We start from the raw sequence: 22,150 nt of genomic DNA, 5'->3' as shown, positions 1-22,150 counted from the left end.
AAAAAGATTCCTAAGATAGCATCTCCAAAGCCCATAACCCCTACCAGCTAGAAGGACAAAGGCAGCATAAGCATGGTGACACCACCACTGGGAGATTGCCCTTAAAGCCACACAACATCCTAACTAGAAAATATTGCTGTACCCTCACTGTTGTCAAGATAAAATCTTGGAATTCCGTCTGTAACAGCGTTGTGGGTAGACCCACATCTCAAGGACTGCAGCAGTTCAAGAAATGATATTCAGCACAGGAGTAAAGAAAAACAGAAGACACACAGGTACATTAAAGTTTACAACATAGTGATCCACAATTATTTCTCGTTACTGTTAAATACACACTCGGCCACTTTATTAGGTACAGAGTGGAACCCCGGTGTCACCTTCTGCTGCTGTAGCCCATCACTTCAAGGTTTGATGTGTTCTGTGTCAAACGATGCTCTTTTGCACACCACTATTGCAATGCTTGGCTGTTGATTTACTGTCACTTTCCTGATAGACTGAACCAGCCTGGCCATTCTCCTCTCATCTCTCTGACTAACAAGTCACTTTTGCCCACAAAACTGCAGCTCACTGGATTTTTTTTTTTGGTTTTTGCACCATTCTCTATCACTTCTAGAGACTACTGTGCGTGAAAATCCCAGGAGGTGAACAGTTTCTGGGATACTCAAACCATCCTGTCTGGCACCAACAATCATTTCATGGTCAAAGTCAGTTACATTACATTCCTTCCCCATTCTGATGTTTGAACTAGACAACAGCTTAAACTCTTGACCATATCTGTATGCCTTTATGCATTGAGTTGCTGCCACATGATTGGCTCATTAGAAAGTGCCATTAATGGGATATACAGGCTTACCTAATATAGCACTCTCTGAGGGGCTACTGCATTAAATTGTCCTCAACTTACTTCTGGAGGCTATATTTATAAGAAGTTAAAGGACAATCCATTGAGAACGAACCACAGAGAGATGATTAGTTGTAGTGAGGATAGTAATTTGAATTACGGTTCTGAACATAAAAAGCTTGTTGTTTGAATGTGATTTTGCTCACGGTTGGGATCTCATTATAGATTAAATCATTATAGATTTACAATTGTGTATATCAGACAAGCCCAATAGGCGGACTCTTCCTTCAGTTAGTCCTGACGAAGGGTCTCGGCCCGAAACATCGACTGTACCTCCTCCTAGAGATGCTGTCTGGCCTGCTGCGTTCACCAGCAACTTTGATGTGTGTTGCCCAATAGGTGGACCGCGGGCCAGGTCCTGACCGTGAGAACCAAATGTCTGGACTGCGCCGACCCATTGGCACTTACGTGAATGCACCTGTCATAACATGTAAGTAAAGCGTGCGCTGCTCTAATTTACTTTAACCTCATCCCACACCGCCCACTAGACCTACGCCCCCATAGAGCGTGCGATGCCAAGTTGATTAAAACGTGTGCAATTGATATGGTTGGCGAAGTTTTAAGTCATGATGAGGAAACCAAGGACACTGTTGTGGAGCTATTACAGACGGCGCCATTGTCAGCTACGGCAACAAGAGGAGTAGAAGTTTTAGCGGAGGAGTGTTTTTCCAATCTACTCACTGATTTAGAGAAAGCAGAAGCCATATCACTAGCCATTTACTCGCCCTGTGACCGAACTGATATGGAAGAGCTATCTGTGTTCACAAGATTTTTTGATGGGAAGACCTTCCAGGAAGAGCTACTTTGTTTGCTTCCTCTACCTAGGCATATAACTGGGGAAATAATTTTTAACGAATTGATGCAGTTCGTTGGGAAGAATGGCTTAGATGTGAGCAAAATTGTGTCCATTGTCACCGATGGGGCTCCGTTGATGGTGGTAAAACACAAGAGCTTGGTAGGCAGGTTTACCAGCACTCTTGGCATTTCATTGCATTATTCACAAATCAGTGCTGTGCACTAAACTGTGTGGGGAAATGAAAGAGGCAATGGATACTGTAACGAGACTGGTAAATTTCGTTCGTGAGAGTTCTAGTCTGCAACATTGCCTTTTCAGAGCATTGCTGGAGGAAATGTCAGCGGAACACAAAGATCTTTTGCTTCATAATGATGTTCGCTGGCTGAGCAAAGGCCTTGTGTTGGACAGGGTGTGCGACCTGTGCAATGAGGTTGTGTCATTTTTATCCAGTCTGCAGAGCCAAAAAGCCCAAGGATTTAAGAGGTTTTTAAGTGACAACAAGGTGATGGCACATGTTCTTTTTTTGTGTGACATCATGTCCCATCTAAATCAACTTAATCTGCAATTACAAGGCAACAACCACACTGTTGCGGACACGATTGACGCTTTCCAGTCAAAGCTGAACCTTTTGGAGAGAGACATTCACAGGAGAAAGTTGCACTTTCCACGTCTGTGGGAGCATTGCGAGAAGAACGAAATGTGGGAGGATCCAGTGATGAAGGATTTCATGACGAGCCTGGCAGAAAACTTCAGGGAACGATTTGAAAGCTCCCCTAAACTCTCAGGTGACATCCTCCTCTTCCTGAGACAGCCGTTCTCTGTTTCGGCTGACGGTCAGTGGACTGTAGAGGCCAAAAGGCTGGTGCCTTCCACAGATGAGGCAACTCTTCAGTTGGAGGTCTTGGAAATGGGAACATCTGATTTGCTCAAAGCACAATGCAACGACATTGGGGTGAGTGACTTTTGGATCAACGTGGTTCCCCAAGCTCAATTCAAAAACACGAGAGCTATTGCAATGCTCCTACTCATACTGTTCCCCTCCACGTACATATGTGAGTCATCGTTTTCTTCAATGAACTCTATCAAGAACCAGGACCGAAACAGACTCTCCAATGCACATCTTGGCCAGTGTCTCAGGATTGCCACAACAGAATACAGGCCCGACATCAGTAGGATTGCCTCATCCCATCGCTGTCACTTCTCTCACTGATTGGTGAGTGAATCAATTTATTTTTGTCCATTTGTCCATCTTATTGTGGTATAATAACATTACAACAATAATACTGATAATTTCATTTATAGCTACACTTCATACTTCAAATGCTACATAGTTTAATTAAAAAGAACAAATAGATTAAATGAGAGAACAGAAACAGTGGAAAAGGCAATACTACTAAAACTCTGTGTGGTGGAGAAGTGTTCTTTGTGTGGAAGAGAAGTGGTGAAGACTACCATGTTTACTGTGTGTGTGTGTGTGTGTGTGTGTGTGTGTGTGTGTGTGTGTGTGTGAGTGAGTGTGTGTGTGTGTGTGTGTTGTGTATTTTAAGTCCCAGATGAGTTCTCAATGTGACAGCTGACAGTTGTGATAGCTAGAGTCATAATTAAATGGTTGGTTTTAGATCTATTCTGTTTCAAGAGTGCATTTTTTTTCTTGTGTGACCCACAACACAGGCTTTGAGAATCCCAGGCCTAAATTATTACTACTACCACTACTACTACTACCACTAATAATAATAATAATAATAATAGCAGCAACAACAACATCTGCCCATAAAACAACTTCCTGGATGTTTTGGCCCTTGGCTTGGCATGCTTGACATAATTTGGCCCTTGTGGAAAACCAATTGGGGGAACCCTGGTGTATATCATAGTGTTGGGAGCCACAAGCAGCGTCTGTAAGGTCCTAATCATCCACCTGCCAGCGTGCAGTCTGACATACTAGCATTCAGGAAGACAACAGCACAAGGTAAATGAATATTTTGTCTAAGCACCACTATGAATCTACATGATGTTCTGACCACGGTCACAAACCAGAAGTAAACTAAGGAGGCACCATCATTTTAGCTGATAAAATTCCAGCACGGTGATGAGAAGTCTGAAAGGCAATGTAACAGTGCTGTCTATCTTAGATTCTGGAACACCTGTCACATAAGCACAACAGTTTTCAGTTGTCCTTATTTATATGTTACTGCTGGAGGATGACTCGTAAACCTACCAAAACGGTAATGGACCGGGAGCAGTGTAGCGGTGCCAAGCTCAAGTTACCAATGCATATTTGTTTATTGCTTTTTCGATCAATCAATCATTCTATTTATTTATTTACTTTCATTTTGTATTTTTAGTTTGTTGACTTTTGTACTCTGGTTGTTGTCCATCCTATTCAGGGCACTTTCATTGATTCTATTGTGTTTCTTTTCTTTACTGTAAATGCCTACAGGAAAGTGAATCTCAGGGTTATATTGTTACATGCTCAAGGAGATCTGTTTTTTTTTGTGAGAATGATGTAATGGTCTTTTGGAGGTCACCTGATGTGATTTTCCCGCCAATGTGAGGTCACGTGATGACATGTGCCCTGTGACTATATAAGGGTCGACCCAGGTGACGCAGTTAGTTTTTGAGTTTGTAGATTTCCAGGTAGAACGTGTTGTGCCTCTGTTTCTGTTGTGTGTTTGTTTTTGTGACGAAATTTCATTTTTAAAACAGAAGGTGCGTTCTCTTACAAGATTTGTATTATTGAACTGGAAATTTGTGGCTGGAAGTGCCAATTTACTCAATTCCAACAGTTTTGAAGAGAGAGTGAAGAATTCATCGAAGTGAAGGAGCGAGAGAAGTCGGCATCGTCTGGCAGTTTAATAAAGAATCAACCTTATTGAGTCTTCATTGGAGAGAACCTGTATCGAGATAACTGTTGCAAAAGCGCAATGAGTTCATGCAAAAAGGTGCTCTCTCTCTTTAAAGGAATTTAAGTCAGGTGATTTAAACTGTTTATTTTCGGCATCGGGAATCCTGTGGACGGAACCAGCAGTAAAGGTGCGTCGGTGAAGAAATCTTTCTCCAGAGAAGTCTCTCCCAATTGAATGTGTAAAACTGTTGGACTTTCGAAGTTATTGCTTTAAGAACCATATCTGACTGTATCGCTTTAAGAACTGTTTCCGCATTTAACGCTTTAAGAACCAGAGCCGAGTGGCAAGTTGGTGAATGGCTGCGTACCTGTTAGCCTCCGTTTAAAGTTTCCCTTTGTTTTTTTTTTCCTTATCGTTTATACATGTTTAAAAAAATGTTTGGTTGTTTTTATAAAACCTGTCTCGATTAATATTCATTGTTGTTGCCGGTTACGTAACAATATATGGTGACATATATACACTTCAATAATAAATCCACTTTGATATGGTGACTCCGTGACAGTTGATAGACACATGCTCCACCACAATGTCTTACAGATTTTCAAAGCTGTCACTACTTCTTCTACCTTCCCTCTGCTTTCCAGAATACCTTCTTCCAATCTCAACATTGGCCTAAATAAGCCGCCATAATTGCTATCAGATTGTTTAGAAGCAGCACCAGAAATCCTTCCCCCATAATTAAATTTAATATTGTGAAGTGAGATGCAGGTCAAAAATGCCCAGATATTGAACCATCAGGCAAAAAGGACAAGCCAGCAAGTAATTTGTAACTGCTACTTGACTTCTTGAAAATAGTGACATGTTCTTCCTGCCTAATAATTCCTCCAGAGCTTCACTTGTGACATCAGGCACTGAGAAATAACAATATCAGGAACAAGACTTCAACAAAATCTAGACCTGCAGTTAATCTGTGTGTCCAACATTGCCATTAAAGATCAGAACAGTGATAAAGACATTGTTATAATACAGTTTTGCAGTCAGGTTGACATTTCGAACAGCAATCAGCTCCATGAAGAGCTGTTTTCACTGCAACTATGCCTACTTCACTTTTTGTATTTCTGTAACTTACAATATTATTCTGCTTATTGTAAACTACTTTAAAAGTTGTGATCATCAAGGAAAACGTAAAAATTTAAAGAAAGGATTTAGTTAGTAGGAGCAACTGTAAAACAATTACAGTGGATTCCGGTTAATTGGGCCATTGGTTAATCAGCACAGTCTCTATTTGGGACAACTCTTATAGAACAAAAACTAATCAAGAAAACAGCTGGGATGCCCTTCTTTTTGCAACACTATGTCACTTAATTGGAACAGATGACTGTTGCTGAACAGTTTCTAACTAGCATCAGACTTGTGCACTTGTGTGGCCGTTGGACACCACACCATGCTTAGAGTGAAGAGTTTTTAAGTAATAACGAATGCATGTTTTTGTGTTCAAAAACCAGAGATTTTTTTAAACTGACAATTGAGAATTATTTTGTTCACTGTGATTTCAAGCATTCAGGTTTGGAGATGCCAGAAACAGCTGGGAGTGAAAATGAAATGATTTTATTACTTCAGCAAGTTAGGAACTACAAAAAATCTGAAGGTATCGACAATCATCTTGAATGTTACAATGAAGATGAAAATTTGGAGGATAAAACTGTCAATAGCATTCCATGAAGGCAGTCCATTATCTACATCAGATGTCTGCACTGACTTTGTTAATCAAAAGAACATGACAGCGTATGCTGAATTCCTCTATCAATGAATGAAATTCCAGCATCTGCAGATTTCCTCATGTTTGAGGAACTAATGTACAGTTTTATAGTACTCCAGTAGTATTGATAGTGTTCTAATTTGTTCTGTATTTCATTTAAATGCATAGTTTGTTACTCAGTTAAACAGTAATTAATCTTTTACATACCTGTTTAACTATTTACACGAAACCAGCTAATTGAGGCAGCCGCTTAATTGAGCCAAAGTGTACTGGTACCGATGTGTCCCAATTAACTGGAATCCACTAAATATTGAAAACCATCTGAATTTCACTGCAACTGAAGTTGCTTTGACATATAGCAACATGCAAAAGTTTGTTCAAAATTTCTGTTACTGTGAATAACTAAGCAAGTAAAAGATGACCTGATTTCCAAAAGGCATAAAGTTAAAGATGACACATGGCTTTAATATTTTAAGCAAAGTTACTTTTTTATTTCCATCTTTTACAGTTTCAAAATAACAAAAAAGGAAAAGGGCCCGAAGCAAAAGTTTGGGCACCCTGCATGATCAGTACTTAGTAACACCTCCTTTGGCAAGTACCACAGCTTGTAAACGCTTTCTGTAGCCAGCTAAGGGTCTTTCAATTCTTATTTGGGGGACTTTCACCCATTCTTCCTTGCAAAAGGCTTCTAGTTCTGTGAGATTCTTGGGCCGTCTTGCATGCACTGCTCTTTTGAGGTCTGTCCATAGATATTCGATGATTTTTAGGTCGGGGGACTGTGAGGGCCATGGCAAAACCTTCAGCTTGCACCTCTTGAGGTAGTCCATTGTGGATTTTGAGGTGTGCTTAGGATCATTATCCTGTTGTAGAAGCCATCCTCTTTTCATCTTCAGCTTTTTTTACAGACGGTGTGTTGTTTGAAATCATTCCTCCCTCTACCAGTGAAACATTCCCCATGCCACTGACTGCAACACAAGCCCAAAGCATGATCGATCCACCCCCATGCTTAACAGTTGGAGAGGTGTTCTTTTCATGAAATTCTGCACCCTTTTTTCTCCAAACGTACCTTTGCTCATTGCGGCCAAATGTTCTATTTTAACTTCATCAGTCCACAGGACTTGTTTCCAAAATGCATCAGCCTTGTTTAGATGTTCCTTTGCAAACATCTGACGCTGAATTTTATGGTGAGGATGCAGGAAAGGTTTTCTTCTGATGACTCTTCCTTGAAGGTCATATTTGTGCGGGTGTCGCTGCACGGTAGAACAGTGCACCACCACTCCAGAGTCTGCTAAATCTCCCTGAAGGTCCTTTGCAGTCAAACAGGGGTTTTGATTTGCCTTTCTAGCAATCCTACAAGCAGTTCTCTCGGAAGGTTTTCTTGGTCTTCCAGACCTCAACTTGACCTACACCGTTCCTGTTAACTGCCATTTCTTAATTACATTATGAACTGAGGAAACGGCTACCTGAAAACGCTTTGCTATCTTCTTATAGACTTCTCCTGCTTTGTGGGCATCATTTATTTTAATTTTCAGAGTGCTAGGCAGCTACTTAGAGAAGCCCATGGCTGCTGATTGTTGGGACAAGGTTTGAGGAGTCAGGGTATTTATAAAGCTTTGAAATTTGCATCACCTGGCCTTTCCTAATGATGATTGTGAACAAGTCATTGCCCTAACAAGCTAATGAAAGTCTGAGACCTTGGTAAAAGTTATCTGAGAGCTCAAATCTCTTGGGGTGCCCAAACTTTTGCATGGTGTTCCTTTCCTTTTTTTCACTCTAAAATTCTACAAAACAAAAATAATACACAACTCTTGCTTAAAATGTTGAAAAGAATGCTTCATCTTTAACTTTATGACCTTTGGAGATCAATTCATCTTCTACTCACGTAACTATTCACAGTAACGGAAATTTTGACCAGGGGTGCCCAAACTTTTGCATGCCACTGTAGGTGTCAGGAGGCTATTTGTCCAGTTGACATGATTTTTTTTAAAGACAATGCACCTGGTAGCATTGTACTATCAGCCTAGTAGCTTTAGTTTATGATTATGAAGACACGCAGTCCTCTTTCATTGTCATTTAGTAATGCATGCATTAAGAAATGATACATGGTGTGATATCATAAAACACAGGACAGACCAAGACTGAAAAAAACTAACAAAACCACATAATTATAACATATAGTTACAACAGTGCAACAATACCATAACTTGATAAAGAAGTCCATGAGCACAGTAAAAGTTTAGTTGATTCAGTGAGAAATTTTAATCGTGACAACTATAATCCAGTAAATGTCCGAAAACCCTGTTTAAAGATTATCCTATGCTGGGAGTATTATAACATACAAATGCTGGTTAAGGTAGGTCTTTAGTGTTAATTCAGATCTTGCTAAATTAGATCTGACCCATTTACAAGTCAGAGCCATTATAATTGGATGCCTTCAAACAAGCTAAATTTATCTGGGCACAAAAATGCCAGTTAGGTATTCATGTTTTTAATATAACATTTCTGATTACTTCAAAATGATAATTTGAAACTGAATATGCAATTATATAATACATAATTAAACAACACAAATATTTATATCCAGTTAAGACAGCATGGAGTAAAGAGGTAAGATACAATTTTAAAATTCTAATTCTAAAAATCCTTTTCCATAATCATCCAATTTTTTCAGAAAATAATTTGATAAACCAGTGAGTTAATTTTTAAAATACTGTACTAAGAAAAAATATTAGGCCATCAAAGGATTAACAAACTTCCGAAGATATGCAACATCTCTTGGCATACCTGGATATCCTTATTAATAACTGTGATCCAGGCATCAACAGTCTTTCCAATACGAATCTTCTCGGCTTCATCACTGAAAGATAATTCAGTTAATTATCAATAATCCTTTTTACCTGCATTCCCCTCTAATATATTAGTCTCTTTGAATCATAAAATGAAAGCACATGATGATGCTTGTCCTTTTTTTTCCATTCAGTTTGCATATTAATAGAAAATGGCTTTTTGCCCACAAAGTGTACAGGATTACGATTTCAGTTGTTAATCGTCTTCAATCAAACTTATCATAGCCATAGGTCTGCAAACTACTTCAGATTCAAAAATAAATTGGGCATAGTGGATAACATTTTATTTTAAATCATCAGTTTTGAATTCCAAGTACTGTGAAAGATCAAAACTGACAGCACAGCGCTTATTTCAAGGTTATTATTGGCACAATGCAAGGACTCACCTTAGAACCAATAGGTGCATGCTTAACCTCTTTGTCAGACACTTGAGAGCATAATGCAGAATGACAATAGGATTCAATATCCAGGGACAATGCTGGAGGTTGTTTTTTGTCAAATGACATTTAACCAAAGCACTGCTTGCTTGCTTTTAATGAAAACAAAAGCTTAATTTCTTGTGGCATTTTTCAAGCAAAGGGGAGCTTTCTGAATGCCACTGTCAAACTGTCAATCTCGAGACTAATAAAACTAAATCAGCTTAATTTATCTCACCACTGTTTCTGAGATATCATATTGCTTAAATTAGCTGGTGTACTTCTTATTTAACATTAATTCACTGTGGAGAATTTAGTATGTCACAAAGAAGTAAAAGAAGATACATCATATTTTTCATTAGTTCATTATTTTGAATTGTTGTTTATATATTATTTCTGAAATTACTCCTTGCAAGTTTATTTCTTTTCAACCTATATTCACAGCTCAGGCATCTTGCATTTGGCTACTACAGAAATTGTATAATCCATTGAAGTATTAAAAGGAATAGGAAATAATCACTACCTACAAATGGAGTTATACAACCCTCCAGAGAAAAAACTCAGATCACACTAGTTTGGATGACAGAAATGATTTAGTGTTATACTTTGACCAATTCACAAGCCACAACGATACTTCATTATGTTCTACATTTTCTTATTTGTTTCAAACTAAATTATTTCCACATGTTAACATGCTCAGTGAGTTGGCAGATTACTGTGGAACTTATTCAGGTATGTCTTGTAGGAAGGAGAAACATTAAAGTATATTTTTGTATTTTGCTGAGTAAACAAAACATGTTTCAAAGATAAGTTTGTAAAAGATATAAAGAGAATAAGCTAACTAATCATACTTCACTTAAACAGGTCATTAGTAGCAGTCATTTTTTCTAGGTTCCACTTTATAGGTATTGGCATTCTGATTGGCCTTTTGCTGGATGAAAAACTGCATGCATTGCATACTGGTCCCATCTGGCTTGGCAAACTGACTTGGAAAGGCATCTGTTCCGGATGCAGGCTCTTGTTTGGCAAATACTGTGGTGCCTCTGACCCAGCCATGATCTCACTAAACCCAGACAAGTCATTTGAATCAGTTTTCCCCATTCCAAATATTAGTTTAGGACGAGATCTGATCTGCTGCTTGACCTCACTCTCTTTTTCATTTTATAACCTTTCTTTGATAATTCCAAGAAGTAAACTGACTACTGAGTAATGTTCAAAGTATGTGCAATTCCACACATTCTTCATATGCGGTTATGTTATCAGTGGTCCATAGAACAAGCCACATGTGAGCGGGTTTAAACAGAATTTATGATTGCGTCATTATTTTTCCTCTATGCAATGAACCGCATACAAGTGAAGGCAGTGGAACAAATTAATTTTTTGGGAATGTGACCCAGTAACTGAGCAGCACACTTTAGTTGCTTGTTTTTAAGCAGTAAGGTTTGTCACGTCAATTATTGACCTAAAGAATTTCTGAAACTGAGCATCAACAATGAAATAGGAAAACTGGCATCGGCCCAACTTACAAACACAAAGGTGAATCTGACAGTCTTTTAGAAACTAGCACAGAGCTTCTACAAATAAATTGTTACAAGTCAAAAAGGCCCATTTGAAATATAGCTTATGCATAGCAATAAACTAGTCTGGACAGTAAAAAAATACAATACATTGCTATAAACGTTCATTTCCAGGAAAGACTTTAAGGTTACAGCACTTTCTACAGTAGAATAAATCTTTGATCTACTCTTGGCAGCCCAAGCTAATATTTTCCCAGGAATGGATTTGAACTCCAACATTAGACCAGTTCAAGCCATTAATGGTTTCTGTGGCAGATGCGAAAAATTGCTGGATAGCTTGTTCAACTAATTGGACTGACTTGATGGACTTAGTGGTCTTCTTACGTGCACTCGAAGCACTAAATGCTAATGAGTGGATTTTTCCATTGTGCTCTATCAACTTGGGTTATTCAGGAAACTATCTAAAATGTAGCTGAGCTCAGGTTACTAGGCAACGGCTTTAAGCAGGAGGTAAAATGGAAATACAATGCATGCTAGCACAGGCTTCTTTGGCAACCTATGTGGCTGAGTATCTGCTCTAAATATAACCCCTAAGTAAGGTTTGATTTGTGAAATTGTAGTGTTTAAGTAAATTATGTCAGCATTCATGTCAAACATTATAATTTGTTGGAAGAAGGATTTTCCCCAACACCTCATTTCACATTTCCTAGCACATATGAAATCAATACAAATTTAAAGTTAACAAGGAATATGGTCCATTAATAACTTTCAGATTAAATATGAAAATTTAAAACTTCAAATATCATTTATTTTCATTTGTAAAAATGATCACTATATTTTAATAGATAAAGCAGCATCATCTCTCTCTATATATACATTAAGCGTGCACTGGAAATCAAATATCATTGGCTGGGTATAACTTATTATTCAGTTCTTGAGCAGTGCCCAGCTTCTGCTGACTTGTTGTTCATGGCAACATGGCTAAGTTTATAAATGCAGCAGAGAAAGATGGCTAAGATAATCAGATGTTCATTAAAATCTTTTCATTTTCTGAAAAGAAATGGGCACATAATACAACAACAGAATAATGGCCATACAACAGTACAGTAGCAAAATAATTACTGTATTACATATGCTATTTATTAATTTTAGATGCCGCAAGATACACTTATTAAGAGTTGACTTATCAAGTTCAATTTCAATATGATCTTCAAATGTTAATTCTGAGTGTGATAGAAGCTACTATCTGAATTAAAAAGCATAATCTGAGAAAGATGAACAGTGAACTGCCACACATTGTTTCAACTCATCAGTAAAAATCATAGTAATAGCTTCAAGGCATTTTATTTCACTGGTCTGGATTTGTAGTACAACCTTTCCAATTTCAAAATTGGCTATAGGCTCAAACCACGAAACTAATGCTTCTACAATCTACAAACTTACCAAACTTACCATTATAGAACAACTATCAAAAAGTAATTAATGAAAAAACATAGGTATGATCAAACCTACAGGGTTGTCCTTTCCAAAAACACTTTCTGCCCTGATATGAAAAATATCTTCGAATAATTTATTTTGCTTTAATTTGATGAATTAAATTATATGACCTGGTCAGCAAAGAATTTTGTTCGTTAAAATTGGCAATCAGAAATGCAACATTTTTGTTATCCTCCTCTGCCTCCTGGCTATTTACTTTAAAGCTGGATGGTGAAGTGTAACTACATCCCACAAGCCAAAGACATCTTCTCATTTCTGTGCAGCCTCAAAATTTCAAGTACAATCCAGATTATCACTGTGCAGAAATTCTGCAATGTGTTACAAAGGAGAGATTAGATAGGATAAAACCAGGAAATACATGGCAGTAGAAATATTGCCCAAATGACATATGTGCATTGGAAGTAATGAACAGGGGATTTTTATTTTTTCTTAATCTTAATATGGACTGGTTGAAATAAAATAATGGTTAACTATGCCTGAATCCACTAAAAGCCACGTTATTTCCAAACACAAATTCTACAGTTCTCAGGAACAAAACAAAATGCTGCCAGATTGACCATGCCACATGAGATCTTCAATCTCATTAAAATATTCTTTTATGAATACTGGCACCAACATTGCTGTGCTATTCAAAAGCCAGAAACAGCATAAATCTAATTACCTAAATTATACTATGCACACTACTGATTCGCATAATGATGTGTTTCACTCTACACTTTTCCAACCATTCCAGAGTTCAGTCATCAATGTTACTAAAAAATCACCAATGTAGAAACAGTCATGTAAACTCTAAGATTTGGATAGTCTGAAAATGTCTATTTTGCCTGATATTCGGTACATAACATTCAGGCTTTATAGTTAAAGGCTTCTTCAATATCCACCAAAATAAGTTTAGGGAGTCTCAGAATCAGAGTCAGTTTAATATCACTGTCATATGTTGTGAAATTTATTAACTTAGCGCCAGCAGTACAATGCAATACATGATAATATAGAAAACAATAACTAAGTAAATCAATTACAGTAAGTATATACCTATATTAAATAGTTAAATTAAAAATAGCACAAAAACAGAAATAATAAAAGTGAGGTAGTGTTCATGGGTTCAATGTTCATTTAGGAACTGAATGGCAGTGGGGTAGAAGTTGTTCCTGAATTGCTGAGTGTGTGCCTTCAAGCTTCTGTACGTCCTTCCAGTAACAATGAGAAAAGCGCATGTTCTGAGTAATGGGGGTCCGTCTTTCTGAGGCACCGCTCCTTGAAGATGTCTTGGATACTATGGAGGCTAGTACCCAAGATGGAGCTGAGTAATTTTACAACTTTCTGTAGCTCATTTCAATCCTGTGCAGTGTCCGACCACCCCCGCCCACCCCATACCAGACAGAGATGTCAGAATGCTCTCCACAGTACATCTATGGAAGTTTTCAAGTGTTTTAGGTGACAAACCAAATCTCTTCAAACACCTAATGAAATATAGCCACTGCCTTGCCTTCTTTATAGTCGCATTGATATGTTGGGACCAGGTTAGATCCTCAGAGATCCCGACACCCAGGAACTTGAAATTGTTCTCTCTCTTCACTTCTGATCCCTCTATGAGGATTGGGTTCGTGTTCCCTCATCCTACCCGTTCTGAAGTCCACAGTCAGCTCTTAGGTCTTACTTCTGGGGCACCTATAAAAAGGCAAACTCATGGCAGTACAGCTCAATGCATATGATTAAATATTCCTGCTTCAGCCTGCTACAGCTAAGAATCAGAACTGCAACCAAGGTCTGCACAGTTAATAAAGAATAAATGTTTTAATGTGATTGAAAACAATCTATCGCTGCTTAAAACCAGTGCAAATAATGCTGACTGTGGCCATAATATCTTCGCTAGGAGGGCTCCTCGTCAGAAACATGTCTGGTGTTCAGGGCTACAAGTGCATTTAAAAAACAAGGTTTTCAACTTTCAGTGCTGACTACCTTGCTTGCAAATGTACAGTCTCTGGTAAATAAAACTGATGATATCAGAACTAGGGTGCTGTATCAGGCACACATTAGGACAGCATGTGTCCTCTGCTTCACAGAATCCTGGTTAACCCCTACATTCCAGACGCAGCAATTCAGATTGACAGGTTCACCAGACACCATCAAGATAGGACAGTCGAGTGGTGGAGGTGTATGCCTCATGATCAACTCCTCGTGGTGTACTAATGGATCAGTGACATCCCAATTTTGCTCATGAGATCTGGAATACCTCGCAATTAAGTGCCGTCCATTCTCCCTGCCGCAGGAGATTTCAGTGACCTTTTTGGTAGTGATGCACATTCCACCTCAGACCAATATTAAACAGACTCTAGATGATCGGACAGATGTGATCAGCATGCACGAAACGGCGCATCCTGATGCCTTCTCCACCATTTTGGGAGATTTTAACCAGGCCAGCTTGAAAAAGTCATTAAATAATTACCATCAATAAATCACTTGCAGTGAGGAAGCCACAATGGACCACTGTTGCACTAAGATCAAGAGTGCTTACCATGCTCTTTCACAGCTACACCAGAAAAGACTGATCACCTGACTGTACTTCTATTCCGTGAGCATAGGCAGACTGAAAACTGCAGCACCAATAGTGAAGACCAAGATATGGACAAGGGAAGCACAGGAGAGCTTACAGGACTGCTTTGACTTGGTGGACTGGACTGTATTCAGGGGTTCATCTTCGAATTTGGATGAGTATGCCACAGTTATTACCAACTTCATTAAGCCCTGTGTGGATGATTGTGTGACTATAAAAACCTGCTGGACATTCCCAAACCAAAAGCCAGTGATGAACCAGGAGGTTCGTCGTCTGCTGAGGGCTAGATCTATGGCATTTAAGTCTGGCAACCCGGGCCTATGCAAAAAAACCAGGTATGACTTGCGGATGACTTTTTCAAGAGCGAAGAAACCGAGAGGTTGGAGGTGACGTTGGATGCATGTTAACTCTGGCAGGATTTGCAGGACATTACTTCCTACAAAGCAAACTCCATTAGCATGGATAACAGTGATGCTTCCCTACCAGATGAACTCAACGCCTTTTATGCCTGCTTTGAAAGGGAGAATATAATGACAGCTGTGAAGATCTGTGCTGCACTCAGTGACCCTGTGATCTCTGTCTCGGAGGCCGATGTCAGGCTGCCTTTCAAGAGAGTCAATCCTCATAAGACGGAGTACCTGGTAAGGCTCTGAAAACTTGTCTCTACAAACTGGCAGGTGTATTCAAGGACACTTTCGACCTCTCATTCCTATGGTTGGAATTCCCACCTGCTTTAAAAGGGCAACAATTAAACCAGTGCCCAAGAATAGTAGTGTGAGATGCCTTAATAACTATTGTCCAGTTGCACTCACTCACAAGGGATCTGTTCTGGGACCCCTCTTCTTTATAATTTTTATAAATGACCTGGATGAAGGAGTAGAAGGGTGGGTTAGTAAGTTTGCTGATGACACACAGGTTGGGGGTGTTGTTGATAGTCTAGAGATTGAGGACATCGATAGGATGCCGAACTGGGCTGAGAAGTGGCAGATTGACTTCAATCCAGATAAGTGCGAAGTGGTTCATTTTGGTAGGTCAAATTTGAAGACAGAATATAATATTAATGGTATACAACTGCCATTAGGGTCCTTTTACCCTTGTCGTTTCTTAACTCAACTCACAGAGACTCTACACCTTCCAATCCTGTATCATCTCTTTCCGATGATTTAATATTATTTCTTATACACAGAGCCACACCTCTGCCGACTAACCTATCTTTCCGATATACCGTCTATCCTTGGACGTTAAGCTCCCAGTGGCAGCCATCCTTTAGCCAAGTTTCAGAGATGGCCACAATGTCATATTTGCCAATCTGTAGCTGATTTCAATCTGATAGAGCTGTATAAGATGATGAGGGGCATTGATCGTGAGGATAGCCAGAGACTTTTTCCCAGGGCTGAAATGGCTGACACGAGTGGGCATAGTTTTAAGGTGCTTAGTAGTAGGTACCAAGGAGATGTCAGGGGTAAGTTTTTCACACACAGAGAGGTGGGTGCATGGAATGCACTGCCAGTGGCGGTGGTGAAAGCGGATACAATAGGGTCTTTTAAGAGCCTCTTAGATAGGTACATGGAGCTTAGAAAAATAGAGGGCTATGCGCCAGGGAAATTCTAGGCAGTTTCTAAAGTGGGTTGCATGGTCAACACAACGTTGTGGGCCAAAGGGCTTGTAATGTGCTATAGATTTCTATGTTCTTTCTTTGGTGTGTGCGTGCATGCATGCGTGCGCATCTGCGTGCATGTGCAATGTTGGCGGAACGATGTATTCTTCACGCCTTTACAAGGAGACTGTGTGACACGCCACTCCTCACACAGACATTTTGCAGTATTTTTCTCTTTATTTTACGATGTCAAGTTGCGATCTTGACACTCAACCCAGCACAGATGGAAAGCGTACTCAGGAGCAGACCTGGCTGGGTTCGAACCCGGGAACCTCCGTTCCAGAGTCCGGCACTGATGTCATTGCGCTACCAGCCGGCCCTAGATTTCTATGTTCAATGTTCTATATTCAATGGCTCTTCACAAAGCCTTACGTCAGCTGGACAATGCAACACCTATCGCAGGATGCTGTTAGTTGACTGCAGCTCAGTGTTTAACACCATCAATCCTACAGTCCTGATCGATGAGCTATGGAACCTGAGTCTCACACATCAAAGTTGCTGGTGAACGCAGCAGGCCAGGCAGCATCTCTAGGAAGAGGTACAGTCGACGTTTTGGGCCGAGACCCTTCGTCAGGACTAACTGAAAGAACAGCTAGTAAGAGATTTGAAAGTGGGAGGGGGAGGGGGAGATCCGAAATGATAGGAGAAGACAGGAGGGGGAGGGATGGAGCCAAGAGCTGGACAGGTGATTGGCAAAAAGGATATGAGAGGATCATGGGACAGGAGGCCCAGGGAGAAAGAAAAGGGGGAGGGGGAGAAAAAAGCCCAGAGGATGGGCAAGGGCTATAGTGAGAGTGACAGAGGGAGAAAAAGGAGAGAGAGAAAAAAAAATGTATGTATATAAATAAATAACGGATGGGGTATGAGGGGGAGATGGGGCATTAGCGGAAGTTTGAGAAGTCGATGTTCATGCCATCAGGTTGGAGGCTACCCAGATGGAATATAAGGTGTTGTTCCTCCAACCTGAGTGTGGCTTCATCTTTACAGTAGAGGAGGCCGTGGATAGATATGTCAGAATGGGAATGGAACGTGGATACCTCCCTGTGCAATTTGTAGTTTTCATAACTTGGATATAAAGGTTCTATTACAGCCCTGTCTATTCTGTGATGTCAATCATGAAATTTAATAAATATCTGGATTTTTTTTGGTTTATTATGTTCTTGTGGCAGTAATATTTTCATATTAATTGTGGTAGTATTTACCCATATTTGGGTTGATGCCTTTAAATATAGCAATTATTTGGTTTTTATCATCCATCATTTCCACTTTCACTGTCTCAATAAAACTAACTTCAGACTTAATGATTTGGATTTTAAATCACACACAGTAGACCTGGATGAGTTATACCTTGGTGATATGTAATCATTTTCATCTAAACTACCGGGCCATACTGGTGATATACGCAGAAAATTAGCAAAGACCCTAAAATAGACAGTCAAAGCAGCTGCTGGAAGTGGCATTCAATAGTTTGTGCAAATTAAGGTACTGTCATCGCAAGAGGACCCTTATGCAGTTATAAAGGACAATGGATTCCAGATAATTGGGACATATTAGGACAGTACATTTTGGTTCAATTAAGCAGCTGCCTCAACAGGCCAAAATGTCGTGGAAATTGTTAAAAAGTGTAATAGAAACACAAACTGACATTAAACTGTTTAACAATTTATGTATTTAAATCCAAAGTCCCAAAATCCAAAGGTCTTCGAAATTCAAAGTTTTTTTGATGTTACAAATGGAAATTTTCACTAAGTGCTGGTAAGGTTCCCAGACCATACATAGGACTCTGCACACCACAAACAGTTCTGAGAAGTGACCTCACACATTTAATAACATAAGTTCTTGAAAAATAGAAAAACTCTGCACAAAGTGAAAAATGAGGTTCTCAATCCTGTATTTGTCAGTTCTGGAGTGAACATATGTCGCTTAACGGAATGCTGATCATGAAACAGCAAAGATCCATCATGATGAACTAAAGATTGAAGGTAATTGTGAATATTCAGCAGGCTGCTTGCAGAAATTTAAGAACAGATTTAAAGATTTGCGGTAATCACAACACAGCAGAAAAATTCTTTGATGAGTTTACCACAGTTGTCGTTGATAAAGATATAACACTCTGAATGGCTGTGTCAGTAGATACTATTTGTGTGATGAACAAGTGTAAGACAAGGACTGCTTACCAGTAACACATAATTTCAGAGTTAGAAACAATGGTGATAACAAAAAGCCACTGACTGCCCACATGGGCAGCCAATGTAGTGATAGCTTACCTTTCTGATGGTTCAATATACACATTATTGTTTTGTGCATAAAATTATCAAAAATATTATATCAAACTACCTTTAGGATATGTGTATAAGCCGTATATGTAGTGTAAATGGATTTTGAGTTTAGACTTGGGTCCCATCCCCAAGGTGTCTCATTATATAGCGCAAATATTGCGAAATCTAAAATCCAAAACACTTTGAAACAAACATCACGGATAAGGGGTGCTCAGCCTGTATTATCCTGATGCCACCTACCCAAACATTCTCATTTTACTTACTGTGATTGGCACAAAACTGCCAGAACTCCTATCCCCTCTGGTGAGCTGTTTCTTCATCAATCCACTTTCATTAGCCAAGCAGCAGACTCTCTCTACCCACATTCTACCTGACAAAAATGCCCATATATAAATCTACTCACACATATGCAAGTGGGGAACATAAGACCATAAGAAATAGGAGCAAGAGCAGGCCACCAAGGCCATCGAGTCTGCTCTGCCATTCTATAATGGCAGCACAGCAAAATAACGGTTAGTGTAACACTATTACAATGCAGACAATCTGGATTCAGTTCTGCTGCTGTCTGCAAGGAGTCTGTACATTCTCCCTTTGACTGCGTGGGTTTCCTCCAGATGCTCCAGTTTCCACACACATTCTAAAGGTATACGGATTATAAGGTTAATTGGTTACATGGGTGTAATTGGGCGGTGTGGGCTTATTGGACCAGAAGAGCCTGTTACCATGATGTATCTTTAAATAAAAATTAAAATTAAGAACACGGTTGATCTAGCCGAGCAATGTCTGCAATGTCAATGTTGATGTTTACCCAGTTCCAGCTCGCTGAAAAATACATAACTGGAAATCATACAAACTTTGAGAAAATTTGAGAAAACAATACTTGATCATCATAAAAGAGTTAAAGTCCATGCGCCTATGTAATGCAGCATGTTAATTTAATAACTTTGCTCACACGTATGTGAATTTCAGCTCTTAATAATGAAAATAGTGGCAGAAGTATCAGGACCATAAAGATCATAATATAGGAAGAGAATTAGGCTATTTGGTCCATTGGGTAGGCTCCATCATTTCATCATAGCTGAATTATTATCCCTCTCAACTTCAATTCTCCTAACTTCCTCCTGTAACAATAGATGCTCTTAGAAATGAAGAGCCAATCACCCTCTGCACTAAATATACCCAATGACTTGGCCTCCATATAGCCACCTGTGGCAACAAATTCCACAAATTCACTGCACTCTGGCTAAAGAAATTCCTCATCTCTGTTCTGAAGGAACCTCTTTGTACTATGAAGCTGTGTCCTCTGGTCCTAGATTCCAATGTACCTCCTAAGGTGTATGGTGTACGCACACACACCTTTTGCTACTAGCGCACAAAGGAAGTTAAACTGCACACAAAAGGTTGTCACCCTCTGCTCATTGGCACGTTAAGTATATTTCACAATCGTACATAATCACATTTCCTTTTCCGCTTTCTGATGTGGACGATATTGACAACATGGAGTTTCCAATGACTTGTCTGCAGATTTTAGAATTGGCTTATTTATACTGTTTTTATTGAAGAAATTACTCAGTGTGCATGTGTTGTCACTGGGCAATAAAACTGGTAAAGATGTTTGTATGTAGTCATTAGAATTGACATGAAGGAGGCAATCTTAACTTCCTTTGGACAAGTCCAGAATTATAAATGATAGAAATCTTAAATAAAAGCAGAACATACTGGGCTTATACAGCAGGTACCTGAAAAGTAATTGTGTTCTCTTGACAAATACAGCCCAAAACTGTTGATTATCCCTAGCATTTTCTGGTTTTATTTGCGCATGTGTATTAGCTTGCTAATGGCAAATCAATATACAGATATCGATGATGGATTGTTGCTTGAACATTTGCATCATCTGGGCCTAATGTCAGGACTTTGCATTCCATGTGTGCATTAAAATATTCAAGCTGTTCTTTCTGAATTTAACAAACATCTGAAATTCTATTTTGCTTTAGAGCAATTTTCTTACATCTTCTGGAGTTCATTATTGTTGGTAATAGCAGACTAAGCCGGGAAACATCAAGCAATCCTGGCATGCACTGAAGGTGATATCGCTGCCACTGAGTTATTCAAATTCAAGACGACTCAATCCTTCCTTGGCTTTTGCTTGAAGTGACTTCCTAATCTGTTAGCTGACGGTGATCCAATGAGACTTTGGTATTTATCTCTGTGGACAAATAAATCTCCAACAAACTTTAAAGCAATTATTTGCCTTAAATTCAAACTTTTGCACTGGAAGCTACAATAGACTTCAGCAATTTAAGTACATAGAACTAAAACTTGTATCCACTTGCTAAAGTGAATTCCGTCTGAGATGAAGCAACTATTCTCTCTTTCAATGCAATGTAAAATAATTGCACCAAAGCATGCTACATTTGAAACAATATGAAAACTACAGAGATTCCATATTTGCAATGAATGTTACTGATTTCAGTAAACATACATAAGAACGTAGGATAACAGTTTTAGAGCTATAAGTTGCAAAAAAAAAAGGAACTTAGTAATAGCACAATTCTCAATAAGATATTGACTTAGCATAACTGATACTTTCTATAAACAAGAGTCAATCTGCAGATACTAGAAATCCAAGCAACACACACAAAATGCTGGAGGAACTCAACAGGTTTCAGCCCAAAACATCAACTGTACTTTTTTCCATAGATGCTGCCTGGCCTGCTGAGTTCCTCCAGCATTTTGTGTCTGATACTTTCTATCCTTGTAGACTGGGCTTCATAGCTCCTTGTTCAATTGGAATGGACTTCAAACCGGACTTTGGACAAACTGTATTTAAAATATGGGCTCACAGAGATCAATACTAAGCAATATCTTGTGATTTTTGCCTTTTTTGTGTTTCCTTTTGATTAATCACAGCCACCTTTCACATTTCATCACAAGAATATTTTTAAATGTATACAATTCATAGGTACAAGTTTCAGCACAACAATTTCTAACTACAAGAGATTTTGCATTTTGTTTGATAGCGTCCTCAAATTGCAGTAACTACAGATTGTATAGAACTACAAGGGTTTAATATCACTAGGATAAT

General features: G+C 39.0%; 1 protein-coding gene across 1 annotated transcript in view; it reads right to left on the bottom strand.

The window, feature by feature from the left end:
- Positions 1–22,150, bottom strand: part of kiaa0586 (KIAA0586 ortholog) — a 538,659-nt gene that overhangs the window by 258,682 nt on the left and 257,827 nt on the right. The window contains exon 13 of the mRNA XM_063049620.1: positions 9,084–9,156. Coding sequence (XP_062905690.1) covers positions 9,084–9,156 — 73 coding nt within the window. The remainder of the gene's footprint in view (positions 1–9,083; positions 9,157–22,150) is intronic.

This window comes from Mobula hypostoma, chromosome 1 (assembly GCF_963921235.1).
Source record: "Mobula hypostoma chromosome 1, sMobHyp1.1, whole genome shotgun sequence".
Taxonomy (NCBI): Eukaryota; Metazoa; Chordata; class Chondrichthyes; order Myliobatiformes; family Myliobatidae; genus Mobula; species Mobula hypostoma.
This window is presented reverse-complemented; position numbering and strand designations above follow the sequence as displayed.